Below are 18,687 nucleotides of genomic sequence, written 5' to 3' on the forward strand. Positions count from 1 at the left end.
CTTTATACATTGCACTCATTCTTTCAGATGACGGAAAATCAGCCGGTGCTCTGTCCTTAGGGATTTCTAGTTGTTGCATGGACTGCTCTGTGCTGGCATTTTTTCTGTGCTTTGCTGATTTTAATGCAAAGCATAGTTTTTAAGTCATTCTTAAACCAGATAGCAGATTCCAACAAATAGTGCTATTTCAATTGTGAGCAATTCTCAAGGTTTCAAATTACTTATTAAAAATTGTAATGACTAAAAATACTTGAGTCTATCAGGTTCAAGAGTGTCTCCCTTTTCTTCCCACAGTGTGATTTAACTGTGAGTTGTTTGATGAAACATTTATTTACCATAAGTTAGTGTTGCTCAATGAAAGGACATTCTTGGGGTAGGGAGGAAACCAATAAAGATATTGCGCCTTAAAATGGACATAAAATGACAAAGATAAGCAATTTGCTTTAGGATGAGTCTAGCAAATCTGTGTGTTGATGCTTCAGAGACTCCTGTGTAGACTTCAAAGTAATGCCACTTCTGTTGTTTCTATCTTCTCAGCCTTGATGTAGTATGCATTTCCTACAGTGTCCTATACTTTTTAATGGGAGTTAGATATTTCCGATGATATTATTTAGGACAGAAGACTCTAGCTGACCTACCAGAATTTTCTGTGTTTCTTTTATTTAGGAAAGGCAAAAACAGGTTCCATAAAGTATTTCATGAGAGTTTTTTGAATAGTTGGAATGAGTGAAGGCATCCAAATGAGCACAGAGTAATGAAATTGAAACATAGTTCCTGAAGCAATATAGAGCTGAGTAGTTCTTGATAGTCTTATTCTAGTATGATGTTGTCATTACTCCTTCAAGAAGCTGGTTGTTTGAGAAGTATATTTAACTGTCTCTCTTGCTGTGAGTTTACATACTAGCAGGTGACATTTCCTGGAGTTGTCCATGACAAATTGGCATCTCTCGATTAAAAGCAGTAAAATCTTCATTTAAAATTAGATTTAGATATAGAAGGGATGTATTCATTTCTCACAGTGTCTGGTAACATGTTTTCATTTCTTTGTGAGTATTTGGGTTTTTTTGTTGTTGTTGTTTTTTTTCAGGGAAGCCACAAAAGCAGACATCCCATCAAAACACACGGAGCTCAGAATCACAGACACCTCTTGTATGAGCGTTGGGCACGGTGGGGAATGTGGTACAAGTACCAACCTCTGGATTTAATCAGGTATTAGTACTTTTAAAAGTAGCTTGTTTCTGTGATACAGAGAGCCTGGAAACAATGCTCTATTCTGCTAAACTGTTAATTCTTCTTCCTCTTTCTGTAAAATTTATTACTATCAGGTAAAAGTTGAATTCTCTAAATTGCTTCATTTGGGTGGTCACAAAAGTGCCAGGCCATTAATTGATTTAATTGATTTCAAACTTTCCTCAACAAGACATTGTTTCAAATTGAATCATTTTTTCCTTTCTGACAGTTTTCACTCCTGATCTGACAGTCATAGTCATTGCACACATAATTGTTGCATTGAAGGCTGTGGAACTAAGCATGTGCTTATTTCTCGTTTCCTGTTCACTGCTCTCTCTTACAGCAACTGATATCCAAGCTTTGAAGATTTAAAGCTGAATCTTCAGCTTGTCTTTTCAGTCTCAGTGTTTTCTTGGTTAATAGTTTGAAATACATCATATTATGTGACTGCTTGTCATAAATTAGAGTAGAATACTTAAGTAATGCAAACCTACAGAGTTGCTTTCTAGAAGCTGTGTGTATATAAGTCTGTATTTTGTGCGTGAATAAAGTCTCCTTCATTTTACAGCATTGAAATGGGTGTCAGTAAGTCACTGGGAGGAACTGAAAACTGCAGAATACTTCAATTGTACCCTTATAAAATACATGTCCTAATAAGTCTATGGTTAGCATGACTCCAGTTTTGTGCTAGCCTAAATTAAAGCATGTTGGTGAACTGACAACAGTATTTACTATAAGCTTGTAATGGTGATTCCTTGTCTGTGTTGCTGCGCTGATTGTGAAGGCAGAGGTTACTGCAAGTTTTAATTTGAGAAAATGTCCTTTTCATGCAGGCGATATTTTGGTGAAAAAATTGGACTGTATTTTGCCTGGCTGGGATGGTACACTGGAATGCTGATTCCTGCTGCCCTGGTTGGACTCTTTGTTTTCCTTTATGGACTGTTTACGATGGATTCCAGCCAAGTAAGGTAAAATCCCAATTGAAAACATAGAACAGCCTGTTGAAAGCAAAGAACAGCCTGGCACAAGTTAGGTCATTTTACTTTTAAATGCTTTTCAGATATTGTAATAATAACCAAATTCAACACTGGATTCTTCAAGCAAGTGTATCCACTTTGTATATCTGTTTTGCATCAAGGTGGATGCAGAGCATTTACAGCAAGCACTCTTACCACTGTGTCTGCAATGATTTCCATCCCACCTGCAAGAAATGAAAGAAATGTAGCTTCTAATGTCATGTGCACTGCAATGGTTATCATTCCAGTCAAAGCTAATGGGTGAAAAATAGCAACATGTTCTTTAGTTTTCCTTCCATTTTACCTTTGGCTGTAGTTTAGTACAGTTGTACGTTTCAACTTGTATGTATATTTTTTCCCCTCCAAATCTTAGTGTCAAATTAGTTGATGTAAACTGTTCGAGGGCATTGCAACTGTGTGAAAGGCACCTCATTTCCAAGCTCCCCACTGTTGTGATTTTGCTCTGCGAGTGGTTTATGTCAGTTTAGAAATAGTGATGAGAGTGTTAGACTTGAGTGCTGATTATATTTTCAGGAACCTGTTTCAAGAGGAAATGCCATTATTACAGATTATCGTCTGTAATGAAGTTATTAGTGATCATACTGCTGCTGTTACAGTAATCATAGCTGCTGCTCCAACTAGTTTAGATGCTTAGGCAGTATGCACAGTAGAATCAGATTTCATGGGGGATGTTTCCTGGATTTGGAGCAGGAGTATTTGACAGCTCTGTGTGGAATTGTCTTTGTTTTCTCTTTCACAGTGAGTTAATATGCTCCGCAGTGCTGTAATTAAGGCATTCTGTTTTACACAAAACTCCAGAGAGACTTTACAACCTCAGAATGCATTAAATAAAATGAAGTAAGCATACCAGCCAGGAAATTATGCTATCTTTCTTTGTATTAGGGTTGTTTTGAACAATAGATGTATGTGAAATGCACCAGATGTAGTGAAAAGCAAATAGAGGATCATCCTGTTCTTCTGCGTAAGTATTAGAAGAATCGGACTGGGATTCTTCACCTTTTCCATGGCACAGTTAAAGCAAGTGGGATCTTGTCACTATCTGTTGTTCTCAGGGTATAACTTGATATTCCAGGCACTAGAAGTTGTAACACTGACATTCCCCAAGAGGAAATGCAGAAAACAACTACAAAAAACCACAACAGAATGTCTCAGAGTTTAAATGAATTGATTATATACATCCAAACTTAGAGGTGTTATATGCTTGTGCAAGTGTTATGTGCTGCTTCTGCCTTGAATACATGTCTCCAGTTGAGTACATCTATAGGAGAGACAGTTATTTGGTCGTAGAATTTTTGGGGTATGATTCTCAGATAGGCAGAGGTATGCCAGCCTTCCTGTTTTCCAATCTTGGTTTTGTTTTTGGTTTTTTTTTTCCTTGGCTGCTGTGGAGCAGCTGCAAATGAAACAGGAAAGTTCATGGAGGTTGGTTGTCTCAGGTTCCACACTGGGAATCTTCAGTGTAATGTTGGGCTACACAGAGAGCTGAGTCCCACCAAGGCCTCTGGACTCTTTTCTAATAGCTAAAGCCTGAAATTTAGGTAATCTATTGTATAGGTTTAACATGTGTCGTGTGTTCTGTGCAGCCCCCAAACATTTGTAGTCTGGATGTGTTCATTCTGGGCAAGTCATCTTTGTTTTGTGGAGCGTGAATTTGTGCATTCACTTTGACTTGTCGTGACACAGTAGCGTCATCTTTGTGCATTGCTGTAAACAGATCAGTAAGGCGTGCTGTGAGATGTAGATTTAAGAGCAGAGCTTACCTAACTCAAGTTGGTATACTTGATAAAATGCACATGGATCTTTTCTGTGTCACCTCTGTCATCCGCTCTGAGTGTTCCTACTTGAACAGGGGGACTGGACCTCATGACTTTCAGAGGTCCCTTCTAATTTTACTGGGCAGGTGCTTCTCCTTGCCTTATTGTCTTGCTTAACCTGGAATAGGGCAGTGGGGGTTAGTCAGACAGTTGATTGCTATAGAGCAGATGGGAGCCATCCATCTGTAAGAAGGCAGATAGAGTATGCAACCTAAATGTTCTTATTGTCACTGTATTCTGAGACCACTACATTAGCACAGCAGTTGTAAAATATGCCATTTGATTTTGAGCTCTACAGACGTGGAATTATGCAAACACAATGTGCATCAGCCATCAGGAAGAGACAGAGCCAGGTATGTTACTCTGACCAAGCCTATGCATAGGAAACCCAGTTACAATTAGGAATTTAGGCTTAGTGCCAGGTATTATGACAGCATCCTCACAACCAGATTACCCCAGATCCGGTATTATATTTTCATGTGGAACTGAGAATCATCCTCTTAATGTCTGTAATTATGAAAGAGTAGATGTTAGTAGGTGTTGATTTACAGTATTATGAATTATATGGGGAAAAATAATGGCTTTCATCTGTCCGCAAAACTTGAGCTTGCAACTGATGGAATTATTTCTGAAGCAGCATGCTTTTCAGTACTGTCCATTTGCCTCTCAGGATTATGAAGCTGGCTTTGAAGGTAGCTATCATGAGCCTCCCTCTAGTGGCTGCAGGTAGAAAAAGGCCATCTTTCTCTGCCGAAAGATTAGGTACGTTACACGTGCTGCATTGCCACAGAATCAAAAGCCGATTGGGATGCCAGCCTGAGGTTTTGTGCAGCAATAATCAGAGGCTTTCATATCTGAATGGTCACAGCCAAAGACCTTCAGTCCTAAAATGGAGAGAAGGTGTGTATTTCATCCTTGGCTGCCACAGGCAAGTTTGAAACTGAGCACATTTGCTCCCTTCTGGTGGCATTCATTTTTCTTTTACCAGGCAGGTACCCCTCTCACAATGCCTTTTGCCCCTTGTTACAGAGGATCCCTTGTTTCTTCTGATCTAATTTTAGGAAAGCTTTCAAATCAGATTGAATCACGCAGTGGTTGAGCGTGAAGAAAGAAGGTGAAACAATAAAATGGGAAGACAAAACTCCCAACACACTGTGCCATATCAGGAACTATGCTATGCTGTTATAAGCATTTGTGTGTGTTTGCCCCATGTTTAGAAACATATTTTTCTCCACAGATGTGCGGTTTTATTATAAGAGATTTGGGATGTTCTTTTTCTTGTATGAGGTTGCATTCAGCCTTGTTGGCAATGCAGTCTCCCTGGGTGCTTTGGCTGTTATGTCAATCAATACTTCCAGGATTTGGCTGTTAAATGAATGCAATGAAGAGAGAAATTCTCAGAGTGAAAAACACCCAAACAACAGCAACAAGAGCTCCACAGTTGTTTCCAGAATATTTGGATTATATTTTAAAAGCTCAGACATGAAGGAATAAAAAAGCAGGAAGTGAGCCTGTATGTTTGGATTCATACACTTTTAAATATATTTTGATCCATTTACCCTTCCTGAGCTGAACTGGGAAGAGTGTGGTTGTTGTGAGAAGGGCTTTAATAGACCTTTACAAGTCCTTTCATTTGGGTTCTTTCTTTTAAGCACGTTTCATGGAGCATGTGTTGCTCATCTTTATCCTCAAGTAAGATATCAAGCTATTGCGTGTCATACAAACTAAATCTGATGGCTTTAAAGGTTGCTTTGGGCACCTTTATGTAGATCTTTAATTATCACTGTTATAATTTGGCCAGATATACAAGACAGCATGGCTATTACTGGCAACATAATCTGGTGAAATCCACGTTATGCAAAACAAACCAAGGCTGTAACTCAAGGTATAGAATGCAGGACACTGAGCACTCATTTGGAAATAAACATAATCCTCCATATAGTATTAGAAGTGTTAATTCAGATTTTATGAGACAAAGAAGTGAAAGCACAATGTTAATTAATAATATATATAAATATATATGCATATGTATATGTGTATATATATATGCAAGAAGCATAGCATGATGCCCAAAGACATTATGTCAACTATAGGGCCCACAGTTTTAACGTTACTGGCCTGAGATAAAGCTTTTAATGCCTTTTTATTTATTTTGAGTCAGTTTTGTGGTTAGGCATGCTGTTAACTAACAGAGACCACAAATGATGTCGCCTCAGAAAATCTTGAGGATGCTGAAAGCCTTTTAATAACCTTTATTTTCCTATCTTACACTAAAGCAAAGAGATCTGCGAGGCAAATGAAACCATCATGTGCCCTATGTGTGAACGCAATTGCACGCTACAAAAGCTCAATGAAAGCTGCATATATGCCAAGGTAATTATATAGTTTACTGCTATCTTGAATGTTTTTGTCTAAAGGCCCACTTTTACTGTGTAACTGCAGCCTTTGTTGCAGCAAAGATTACAGATTGTGTTGTTATATAGAGGAGTTTTTAGCCTCTGTGCTCTTAGGAATGGAATAATCTGAAGTATTCAGAGATGATTCTAAAACTGCTTTACTTTCTGATAACATTTTCTTCCCAAGTAATTATTTTCATAAATGGATAAATTCCCCCAAATTAGAAAAAAACTAGTAATAATCTTGCAAATTTATTTCTACTTTCCTCTGTATTTTATTGTTCTCTTTTCCTTGCTTACTTGGTAACTATATTTCTGCTCTTCAAAAGGATTTCTTGAACATTTCCCAGGATTATCTTCTCTATAATGTACTCTACCTCATCAAACTAATGCAAAGAATTAATGCAACTAAATATTTTGCTACTAGAAGCTGTCCTTCAAACTTAGCTGATCATGAGTACTTCTATATATGTGCAGCGCTTTCAAGTGAGCAGTACGCTTGGATGTGTGCTATGTTCATAAGGCTGGAAGAGCAGCCTTGGCATTTTTCTCCAATGCCTTCTGCCCATAAGACAAACCTTGCTCAGAAGGTATGATTTATTGTACTTCTAGAGCATTGAATGTCTGGATTGTGGCATTGCAAGAACACTGAGCAATGTGGAAGAGAATAATTGACTCTTTATAGGATCTGGAAACTTGATTTAGACTGGACTTGAAGGAAAACTCAACACTTGAGAGCTTTCTGTGAAAGGAGCATTTAATAAACATTTGACATGAAGTAACATTTCAACTACAGCAATAAATACTGCTGTAAATGTTATCACAGAATCACAGAATTGTAGGGGTTGGAAGGGACCTCTAGAGATCTCGAGTCCAACCCCCCTGCCAAAGCAGGCTCCCTACACCATGTCACACAGGTAGGCATCCAGGTGGGTCTTAAATATCTCCAGAGAAAGAGACTCCACCACCTCCCTGGGCAGCCTGTTCCAGTGCTCCATCACCCTCACTGTGAAGAAGTTCTTCCGCACATTCGTGCGGAATTTCCTATGCTGTACTTTCATCCCATTACCCCTAGTCCTATCCCCACGCACTTGGGGTTATATTTAAGGCTAAATTGTGCTCGGCTTTTACATACTGCTATAACTTGATATCAAAATGGAACTTTTTTCCTAACTTGCTTCATGTACAAGGAATGATCTTCAAAGGAGGTTCTTATTGTTTCATTTCAGGGAAACACTCTTATTCTGGAATAAGAATTCTAATATTTATTCTGTTGTTTGGAACAACTCATTGTATATAAGCATGCTAGAATTAAGTTTATTAAGAAAAGTGAATTTTACCTCCCCAAGCCTGCTTATGTCATGGGACCTGCCTCATTTATATGAAAGACTTGGGCTCATGTTTCTTCTTATTAAAATTGCTGTCAGGGCTTCTTTCATTAAACATTCCTTTCTTACATTTCCCAAGCTTCCCTTTAGGGGAGTACTTCAGAGAAAACAAAGTAATGCAGGAAAATTATGTACTTCAGATGCTTTCTCTGTGGTCTCTTGCCAGACTGGCAAACAATACACAAAAGCTGCATTTTTCCTTCTTGCTCCTGCCCATTTCTTTTGTCACTTCCCTCTTTTTTTCCATGTCTGTTTAAAAATGCTCCAATACTGTAAAGCTTATAATTTAAGGGAAAAGCACGTAATACCTGAGTTGCAATCTGAATTGCTGAATGCCCGAGCTGTCATCATTGCCCACTTGATTGCTATGATTAGCAGAGATGATCAGAATGGTGCATGGTGGCTCCTGGGCTGGTTCTGTTTCCAGAGCACCTTGCACTGGAGCTCACTGGTAGGATATTGATTTGAAGTGGATATGAAGTGTGGGAAAGCATAGTGATAGTATCAGCCAGGTGTGCTGACTGACCAGCATCCTAAGTGTGGTGCTGAATGGTTGTAGCCCAAGTGATCTATCTCAAGACAGAGCTAAAAGCAGAGCCAGTTACATGTTTTCTACCAAATGATCCTGCTTACCCATTATTTTTCAGAAAGAGGGAAATAATGAGAATATACATAAAAACTATTCACCACGCTTCTTCTTTCTCTTCAATTTCTCTTCCTAGCATATGCCTTGTTACAAGTTAGTTTGTGTTATCTTGTAATGTTTTGTGCTTTTTTTCCCCCTCATCTATCCCTTTCTCCAAAACATGAATTTGAAGACTATACTTTTCTTCCTAATGCTCAGCAGCATCTTAACCACCTTTCATAAGAAGAAACATAGGACCGCTATTCCTGTATATTGCTGTCAACTGGCAACCTGGCACTGATTTAAAGAGCATTGATCTAAACTTCAACTTCCTAAATACCATTTCTTATTATGGTTGGGTTTTTGTAGTACAAGTTCTAATCTATGCAGAAGAGAGAATCCTAGGGTGATCCACAGGTTTGCAAAAACTAATTATTCCTTATTTTCTACTGGTAATCTTTGGACCTTACAGCAGAATTCACATTCTGCCCCAAAGAGCTTATAAAAAAGAGTGAGATAAGGGATAAATCATAGGATCAGAAGTAGAGCATTTATAAAGGGAAATGAAATACATGGTTTAGATTTACATTTCAGAGTTGGTTACTTAGAATTTATTGCATGTTAAAAGGCACTAGCCTTTTAACAAGGAAGATTTGTTGAGGTGTCTGTATGTAAAGGAATTTTATTGTTGCCTGCAGAGAAATTGTGGGATAGCTTGGGAGAAGTAGAAAATGAAATTAAGAGATATTAACTAAGTAATATACATAGGAAGAATTTTAAGCCTGTCTGGTCACAGAGCATCTCCAGCTTACTGTCTGTGAAGCAAGCAATCTGGAGATTCTCCAAGTGATAGTCAAGGAAAACAAGGCAAAAATGGGATGGGACAAATGTTCATAAAAGAAGCACTCAAACAGGACTTCTTACTGGAATGCTTGGCTTTTAATTTCTGCCATCAGTGATGTACTCTGTGTTTGGTGTGGAAATGAAGGTGGCAATATTGTTTGTTACTGATATATTTATTTTCTGTTCAGGTTACACATTTGTTTGATAATGGAGGGACTGTCTTCTTTGCAATTTTCATGGCAATCTGGGGTAAGTACGTTTTAATATTGTTTTTTAATTGACCTGACCCTTTTTGGGGATTACTGGATTATGAGGTTATAGTTAATAATGAAAATTACAGAAGGATTAAGTTTTTATTGCATAAACACTTCTTTTTTTTCCTGTTTTCATCCACTTCAATTACCGTGCTAGCAGTGGTTGAAAATAATACCTATTATTGCTAATGTAATGACTATCTTTAGTGCCCCAAGTGTCCTTAAGCCTGAGTTTTATGCCATGCAGGCAAACATATGGGATCACTTCATGGAGTCACAGAATCCTTAGGGTTGGAAGAGACCTTTAAAGGTCATCTAGTCCAACTGCCCTGCAATGAACAGAGCTACAGCTAGATCAGGTGATCAGAGCCCATGTAGAGAATTCTTATGGAGTGAATGAGAATTCTTTGCAGAGCTTAATTAGAGGATAACAAAGATTTGATTATAGATGTTTACAGCAATTTAACTATTCATATTCAAATTCACAGTTGAAATAACACATTCATTCCAACATCATAAAATCACGGGGAGTGAAGCAGGGTGGCTATGTTGAACAGAAATTACCAGTAACAGTTTTTTCTTTTAGAAGGTCGATATAATGCTGCCACACAAGACAGATGCGATGATTCCAGCATGAAGCATTTAATGAGATTAGTTTTCACTGAGGCTAATAGTATTTTGCTGCTGGAAAGTAGAAAAGATTTATTAGAAAAATAATTGGAACAGGAGATAATTAATTTCACCAACATAAGCATGTGTCTATGTTTAGGTATGTGCAAACCCTGAAATAATGACATCAGATCACATACATACATATGTCTGAAATGAAGCCAGCTATTACAATTCTAAACATTCAAATGCCACAACATATCGTTATTTACACAAAATGTAAGAAGAATAAGCAATAATCATTCTATTTACAATGAAGCGTCAGACATGTTACAGATTTTAGATGCTGGCCTGGTAAAACCTAATAACAATATAGAAACCTAAAAGGCATACTAGGATAGCATAAGCCATATGCACGTGCACACAGAACACATAACTAGATTGTTAAACATTAACAGAACTGATGGGCATCCTTGGGGTCCCTTCCAACCCAAGCCATACTTGATATTTCTTCATTGGCTCCTGCTCTTCCTGTTGTAGCCTTGCAATTACATTACATTTGCAATTGGTACTGTGGTTCTATACTGCTGGAAAGAACAGTGGTTCAGACGAGGTTTTGTTATTGATCCCTATAGGAATGGCAAAACTACACGTTAGCCATTCGATTCTATACTCTTTCAACTACTTTAAAATAGATATGTGCCCTATTCTTCTTCTGTGTCACCACCACTGTTTCTCTTTGTGGTGTGTGCATGCTTATAATTTATATATGCATTGCAGCCTTTACAGTGAGTTAGTGAGATTGTTCCACCAGCATGATTGCAGTCTCAACAATAAATAGGGTATTCTAACATCATAATATCATGCATATATTCAATGCGAGTAGCTATTTTCTGTGCACTTAATTCTATTTGTTTTGTCTTTTATTATGTCTATACCTCTACAGCTACATCTGTTTTCATTTTCTTTCTTTCTACATAGACCTTTCTGTAGACTGCGAACAGATAAACTGCAGTTATTTGCATTTTATTGCCATATTTTTACTCATTAGCTGGACACAGCACATGCTTTTTAGGATATCTGTATGCATGGCAGTGCTAATTCCTTTCATATTGAGACAATTATTTCTTCTGTCTAACCTTTACAAAAAGTGTTGAATAGTTTCTGCAGATCATGCCTGTAATGCAAACAACTAATCAGTTTGACAGATGGATAGAGGCTTGTCCTTTGTTTTTCCCTTTGATCATGTTTTTCACTGTGTCATCACAGTCAAAGGTTACTTTTAGTTCATGTTACTCAGTAATGCCATTCACTCCAACAGACTTCAACCTCTGGGTAATCCAAGTGAAACTAATTCTTTTTGTGTTATTCTCTGTGGAAGATACAAATGTAGACTGGGAAAAATAATGTCCTGAGTCATTAATCAGACAGAAATGATATTTGGACAGAATAGTTTCACCTCAAGGTCATGAAAGTGTTGGGGAAAAGGTTGTACTGATGCTAACATAATATTGCAATCCTAGTCAGAGATTGTGCTGTTACAATGTCCACATTCATGCCCAAGGTTACACAAAGAGGAATTTTACCCATGTGTTATTTCTCTATATTATTCCTAAGAAAGCAAGTCTAAAACTCTCCTGTGAAAACTAGACATTGATCATCTCATTTCAAATCAGAAGAGCGCTGCTCTGGTCCTGGGCCCTGCCCCTTATGTGTCAATGCATCTTGTGACAGCAAGTGGGAACATAATCCAAAGCAAAATTCACAGATCAGGGTCAGATGGCGTCACGTCATCCATAGGGATGCTATCATGTGGGCACTCTGCATTATCTGCCGTGCTGCATTCACCATCAGGAGCAGTCCCAAAACTGGTTTCATATGGTCCAAGCGAGTTATCTAAGTGGAAAACTGTAAGGGTCAAATGATTATGGTTTATGTATTGCTTGAAAATTATCTCCATCACAGTGTGTGATTATTCAACAGTGTGTCACAGATAAATTTTTTGTATATATGGGGGCCATGGGAAGGAAAAGGCAAAAACCACAACTCAACATACGAGAGTAGTGCGTCCTCCCAGTAGCATCCATTCAGCACATTTATGGATGGCCCATTTACAAAGCTACTTCCTAATCTGACTTTCTGGCAGCTTTCAACATCTTTAAGCCAGAAAGGACATACTGCTAAAGTTTTGTTTTTATTTATGTATGAGAAAAACAAAACCAAAAACCAAAAAACAAAACAAAAAAAAAAACTTAATGTTTAAACATGTGAAAATGGGAACATGGCAAGAATGTTTGGAGACTGCGTGATTACTCTTGAGTACAAATTAATACACATTCATAGAAAAGACAAAGGATAACGGGTATGGTATTCCTTGATATTTTGATATTTAAAAAGAGTTTGTGAGGAACGATGGGAAAGAAGGACCGAGGTGCGGAGTTGATGGGAGAACTGGTGAAGTTATAATGAACAGTAAGGGAGGGTACTGTCAGATAAACATTACTTTAACTGGACTTGATGTAGTTCCTAAGAATTCAGTAAGAGCAGAAGATTTAAATGACTCCATATGGAGATAAAAGATGACCTTATGCAAAGCACTTGTGCTGTTTCTTACCTGGATCGTTTCTTGTATCATAAAGCCTTCTGTGGGAAAATGATTCAGATCTTTCCTTATCGCACAGAAAACATCCCATCAGACCAATTAATATAGATCCCAAAACTCCTACGGTGATACCAACTATTACTCCTGTTTTGCTGGTTTTGCCTAGGAGAGGGAGAAAAAAAAAAGAAGAGATTTAAATGGCAATAATGTGTATAATCAGGTACATTATAGCAGTCAAGTTTCTTGTGGAGTATGGGCACTAAGCATCTTAAACACTTTTCAGACCATGACAAAACCAACCTCTGCTGGAATTACCAGCCTTTGTAAAGCAAAGCAGACATCTCTGTCCTTGATTTTCAAGGGAGTGGATTGAAAAAAAAAAAAAGGCCAAGTGAGTTTTCAGCCTAATTTAATTTAATTTAGTTACAGAATCAAATACTATCCTTTAGCTTAAAGAGATAAGTAAGCAACAGTCACTCTCTGAGTGCATTTATTTGTGAGTATTTTAAACCAGCAATTAAAATTGTGGCCTCCTAATTTTAAATGTCTACACTCTGAAGTACTAATTTAAAAGGTTACAAGTCTAGAAATGCTTTCTGCACTCATATGGTTAGCAGAAAAACAGCATTTCTTATCAGATTTCATGAACGTTTTCCTTAGGGTATTTTCCTTCTGTTGGAATTGAGCTGACTCTCCCACCCCCTTACTTTTCAGGCACATTATTTAAAAACAGGGTATGTTGTAATTATTAGAACTGTGATAGGAAACATGAAAGCCTGATGCTCCTTCAGCTCTTAGTACATATTGTACTGCGCTGGATGTGATGGATAAGCCTTTCAGTCCTCTGTGAAGAGCTTGATAGCTAATTAATGGCAAAAATTAGCGTAGCTAATAATCTTTTCTTTTCTTATAGGCCCAATTTGGAACTGTAGGATAGAGAAGTGCCATGAAAGTTTTATGCTCCATTGTTTTCCCACGCATACTCAACTTGATAATTAACACAATATGAGTAATTCCTTTGGAAGTGTTAAGAAAAAAAACAAAAAATCCTAACACCTTCAGTCATTAGTTTCTGAACCTAGATAAGTTGATGTGCTGCAGGTTTAGAATGTTATTTCCGTACTTATGCTTTGTTGATCCACACTACCACCCTTTATATTGCATTGTTATTTGTTTTTCCTTCTTTCACTCGTTCTCCACACTGAGGAGTGCTAGAAATGAGGAAACTGGGTGCTGTTGGATGGTGTGTGACTCTTAAAATAATAGAAGTACAATTAGAGTCAGCCAGTCTATAGATGAAGCGTGAGATAACTGATAAGAGTTATGCCGGCATTTTGCTTTAAGTGTGTTGTAGTCTATACTAGATCACCTATTAATTCATCCATCCTGTGTAGCACCCTGTTCAGTGTTTGTTTTTTAGGAAAAGGTTTGATTTCAGCATTAGAATTTTATTATAGAATCATAAAATGACTTGGGTTGCAAGGGACCTCAAAGATCATCTATTTCCAACCCCCCTAATTAATCCACTTTATTTAGACTTCAGCTAAGTATTTACCTTTATTGGTATCTTCTTCCTTAGGCAGTACAGGAGAAGTGTTGGTAAAACTATGCTTCAAGTCTGCTGTCTGCTGAATGGTGTTGAGGTCTGGTGTGGGACTGTCCTGCATCATTGTGGGGGATGTCAGAGCACTGCCTGCGGGGATCGTAGTGGGGATGGTGGAAGGGCTGTCACTGGGGAGTGCTGCTGCCTGATGGGTGCTCACTGTGGGTGCAGAGCTGCTCAGTGTTGCTGTGAATGGCACGTCAGCAGAAACAGAAGCAGCATCTTTGGCTGTTGTAGAGAAGTCACCTGGTGTTGTAAGTGTTGCTGAGGATATCAAGATTCTTTTCAAGTTTGGGGCAGAGCTATTTCTTCCATCTCTTGGTGCCGCAGTGAACGTTGAAGGTAACATGGTGCCATCAGTGGATGTCAGAGGTGTGCTGACTGGCTGTCTGCTCATCTCTCTTCTCTCTGTTGCATTCTTATTGGCATTGGCAGTTGCTGCAGTTTGACTTAGAGCAGAGGGAAGTAAGGCAAGTAGAAAAAGGAACATGATTCCACAGGAGGGTTGAATGGTCTTGACTTCAAGAGTTGTTTTGCTATATTATAATGTGCAAGAAATGATTTTATTCTGCAAAACAAAACTGATCAGTTAATATCCAAATAAGCTAGTATAATAAGTTAAGTGTTAGACTGTAGAACTCTCAGTAGTTGACCACTGTTTGATGCTGAATGCTTTACATCAGGTGTTAATGACTTTAATAGTGACTGAAAAGAGTACTGATGGTCAACAACTGCAAAAACACAAAACAAAGCTTTCATGTTTCTATCATCTTCATATCTTCATACTAAGAGGTTCCATTCAAGTAATGTCTCCTTGAGACTCCCCTGGGGTTGTGAGCTTCACCACAAGGGCTGTACTGATTATACATGGCTTTTCCTCCTTAAACTGCTCAGATTTATACAGAGAATTTCTTCAACACAGCGAAAAAATATGTCCTAATTCTTATGTGGATTTTTTTTCCGGGGTTGTTTCTAGATGCCTGGAGTAACAGGTTCGGATCTGCAGAGATTGCATACGTGTACTAGGCTTTTCTAGCTTTATCAAACCTTTATGATTAAAAATAGATGGAACAAGCATAAAGCAAAGCCTAGAGTTTATCATCTCCTTGTATTCAGAAAGATCATTTGCAGCAGCAAATGATGGTCCCAGAAATGTACTGGATGTTTGTACCGGTGGCAGTTCACTCAGTGAAGTTCAGATTGCCTTCCAAGAATTGGACACTACTAAATTTAGTGAGCAAAGAATATTGCATTTTCAAACTTAATTTATGTATTGAACTGCTGAAATAGTTAATAAGCTTTTAGTAAATTATGCAAAGCAATGTTAATATTGCGTAGTATAAATGCACTGTTGGTACAACTGAGCAGCACAAACTGTAACAGGGCAGCAATACCTTTCATTGCAGAAATTTGGTTCAAGTTGGCATACACTGAGTTTTTCACACCCAGCATCTATAAGGGACTCTGAACTGACTCAGAGGTATGTTCCGTGTAGAATCTGGCTGCAGTTACACCTAGTAGCTTCTCAAACACTATAGAAAAGAATAGAGCAGTTATTAATCAGATTCACTATTAATAAGTTCTTAAAAATACCCCCTCAGACTTACCTTGGAGCTCTACAAAATATTCAGGTGTTGGAATGGTGCTGTGACAGAGTGCAGTCAGCCTGCTGGGAGCACCAGAGTGCATAAGCCGTGCATGTGACAGTGTCACACTCTCAAGGAATGCGCAGTACAGGTGAAGTGAGGTGGGGCATTGCTTTGCTAAACACAGAGGAGCGTCTCAGAACCTGCCTGAGCAACTTCCCTGTCGTTGTGACTAAGCTCCTTCATTACAGGGTCCTAGAAATCACAGTGTTTATGGTAAAGTGGGTTGGCAGTCCTTATTGCTTCATCCTTTGAAAGTCTTTGAACCCTTTGCGAAGGGCAGCTGGTCGAACTGTTGTTCCATGTAGGGTACAACTATTAAAAGGTGGCTTTTTTGAAAAAATAAGTATAATATAAAGCAAAAAAGTTTGTGCTAAGAAAAGTATGCTGTCATATATTATATTAAACAATGACTAATGCGGTGATCTAGCCAAGCTGTGATTTCTTTTATTCTTTTGTTCCCTGTGTGTATTTATTCTAGACAGGTATGGTATGCAGTGAGGAGTGACTCAGAAGTGTTTGAGTGGAATGCCATGGTTCTGTTACCTGCATCCACTTCAGATTTTTCAAGGATCAAATGCAAATGCTATTTCATAACTTGCCTTCAAGAGAAGTGTTGAGTAATATGGCTTTATAAGGAAGATGCTCTTATGGGACAGTTATAGATGTTGCCATGATATGCTGTATGGGACATAGAAGGATTTATGTGAATGGTTCCATCCTTTTTATTGCTCCTTTTGATATATGAAGCAGTGGTCTGTAAAAGGAAGGAGGACAGAGCCCGATACTGTGGGTTTGGCTTTCTTTGAATCCTGGCGTTCTTTTAAAGGGGATTTAGTACAGTGTATATCAGCAGACATCCATCTCACATTTATTGCTGTGGCTGGGTGGACACTGCTCAAGAGATCTGAAAACAAACACCACTAATTGGTGTCCAAATCTGTATCATATGCAACATTAACTAAGTGACAAGGAGTTACTGTACGAAGTTCAACACTGTGCTTTTCACTAACACTCACGCATTATGGTTCTGATACTTAAATATATGTATATAAATAGTCGCATGGTGTTTGAAAATAGCAAGACCTTAAAAAGATTGCAATTCTGTTCAAAAGTAACTGTTGCAATTGTGTGAAGGTTAGTAGCACTTCAGCACTAGTCTCGTTGGGGTCGTTAGCAGTTCAATTCACTTGCTATTGAGAGCAAATCTGTTTGTCGTTTGTCTGGGTGACTTAAAGCCTAATGAGGAGGTGTCTCGGTTCTTGGTTAATTGTCATATGCTTGCACTGCAGTGCCATGTTCTTCCTGGCCCTCTGTTCCTGGAAGGCAAAGTTTCCAGCAGTGAGGACAAGTGTTAGCAGATGCAGAGCTGTGGCCATATGGAGACAAGATAGCTGGGTACAAGGAAGATGAGAAAGACATGTTGTTCAATTGTAACCTGTGTGCAGTAAGCAACAGTTTCAATTCTGAAGAGTGTGTTGTAGAAGTCAATGTTGTACCAAGACTGTAGGACTGCTTTTATTGCACATCTTTGCTACAAAGGAGCCTTACTGAGTAAAAAGTAATGGAGCTGAGTTTTCAGAAGGTCCTAGCTATTGCCAAGCTCTTCAGAGAGGCAGTGGATTAGGTCCCCTAACTCCTTACAGAAATTCCTCTTTGCAATGACCTTTGAGGTAAATATACACACCCCTCATGTTGCCTCAGAGGCTCTCTGAACATTCAGGTGTGTTCATGTAGAAGTCTTGGGTTCTCTGGGTGTTGCTCTGTTTTATTTCTCTACTGTCTGATTTCCATTCATAGCATTTAACAGCAGCCATTTATCTTTTGTTATTCTTGGCAGTAACAAGCTTTAGTTGTACTGCAGACTGCATTAAAGAACAACACAATTTTTCCTGTCCCTTTTAAGCATCAAACATTGTCCTCTGTATACTGGAAGATTAAGGACTGAGGAAAGCAAGTACCCCAGGGTTCTAGTTCAGTAGGAGCAGTATCTATCTGTGTAAGGAAAGTAAACATGAGATAAGTTAGGTGAGAGAATCTCAGGAGCAGAAGGGTTTGGCAGAAACTAAGCCTTGTCAAGCCTTGTTAGATCATAGGTGTTGCTGTCTTGTTGTTCAGATGGTTAGATTAGTCATCTCTTGTAAGTCTTGTTTTTCTACAGGACTGAGAAAAGTCAAGGCTTAGAGTTTTCAGAGCAGAGATTGGGGTAAGAGATGAGTCAGGGAAGAGTGCAGCAGGGAGCTGGAAGGGCTCAGTGGTGAGGAGAGCAGGAGAATAAAGGCAAGCCAGGAAAGATGCAGAGTTTACATGGAAACGGCCAGTTGCTTGGTTTCCATTTCATTGACTCAGGAATTTATGTCAGTGGGACTCAAAATTACTTGTCATAAATGGGCTTCTTCCTTACCTTCTATGCTTTTGAGCGTAACTAAGTGAACAACTTGATTTGTGCCATTGCAAACTATCAGCTGTTTGTGGGCTGGTCCATCCCACTTCTGTGACCAGTGGGGAAAGGGGACCCATGAACCCATCCATGCCCCAGGAAAGGGAAAAAGGGTAGAGAGATGGGCCTTAGAACAGCAGCAACAATCTGAGGAGGAACAAACTAATTTACTAAGTAAAATATCAGAATGCAAGATAACA

The 18,687-nt window shown here is 38.5% G+C and overlaps 2 protein-coding genes across 9 annotated transcripts in view; one reads left to right on the forward strand and one right to left on the reverse strand.

The window, feature by feature from the left end:
- The window catches only part of ANO3 (anoctamin 3), a 127,583-nt gene that overhangs the window by 89,462 nt on the left and 19,434 nt on the right, over positions 1–18,687 (forward strand). For all 4 annotated transcript variants that reach the window (XM_032444968.1, XM_015863407.2, XM_032444967.1 and 1 more), the window contains 4 exons: positions 1,088–1,209; positions 2,064–2,198; positions 6,358–6,454; positions 9,522–9,582. In XM_032444968.1, the coding sequence (XP_032300859.1) occupies positions 1,088–1,209; positions 2,064–2,198; positions 6,358–6,454; positions 9,522–9,582 (415 nt within the window). The remainder of the gene's footprint in view (positions 1–1,087; positions 1,210–2,063; positions 2,199–6,357; positions 6,455–9,521; positions 9,583–18,687) is intronic.
- On the reverse strand, positions 7,499–16,151 carry MUC15 (mucin 15, cell surface associated). Of its 5 annotated transcripts, none has more exons than XM_015863414.2 (5): positions 16,009–16,151; positions 15,796–15,933; positions 14,354–14,969; positions 12,811–12,960; positions 7,499–10,268 (listed from the first exon to the last, which is right to left on the reverse strand). In XM_015863414.2, exons 3-5 carry the CDS (start codon positions 14,889–14,891, stop codon positions 10,255–10,257), a joined length of 702 nt encoding a protein of 233 aa, XP_015718900.1. In that variant the 5' UTR covers positions 14,892–14,969; positions 15,796–15,933; positions 16,009–16,151; the 3' UTR covers positions 7,499–10,254. The 5 variants fall into 5 exon arrangements, with proteins under 5 accessions (XP_015718900.1, XP_015718899.1, XP_015718898.1 ...); XM_015863413.2 differs by having other exon boundaries at positions 7,499–10,271; XM_015863412.2 differs by having other exon boundaries at positions 7,499–12,092.

This window comes from Coturnix japonica, chromosome 5 (genome assembly GCF_001577835.2).
Source record: "Coturnix japonica isolate 7356 chromosome 5, Coturnix japonica 2.1, whole genome shotgun sequence".
Classification (NCBI taxonomy): Eukaryota; Metazoa; Chordata; class Aves; order Galliformes; family Phasianidae; genus Coturnix; species Coturnix japonica.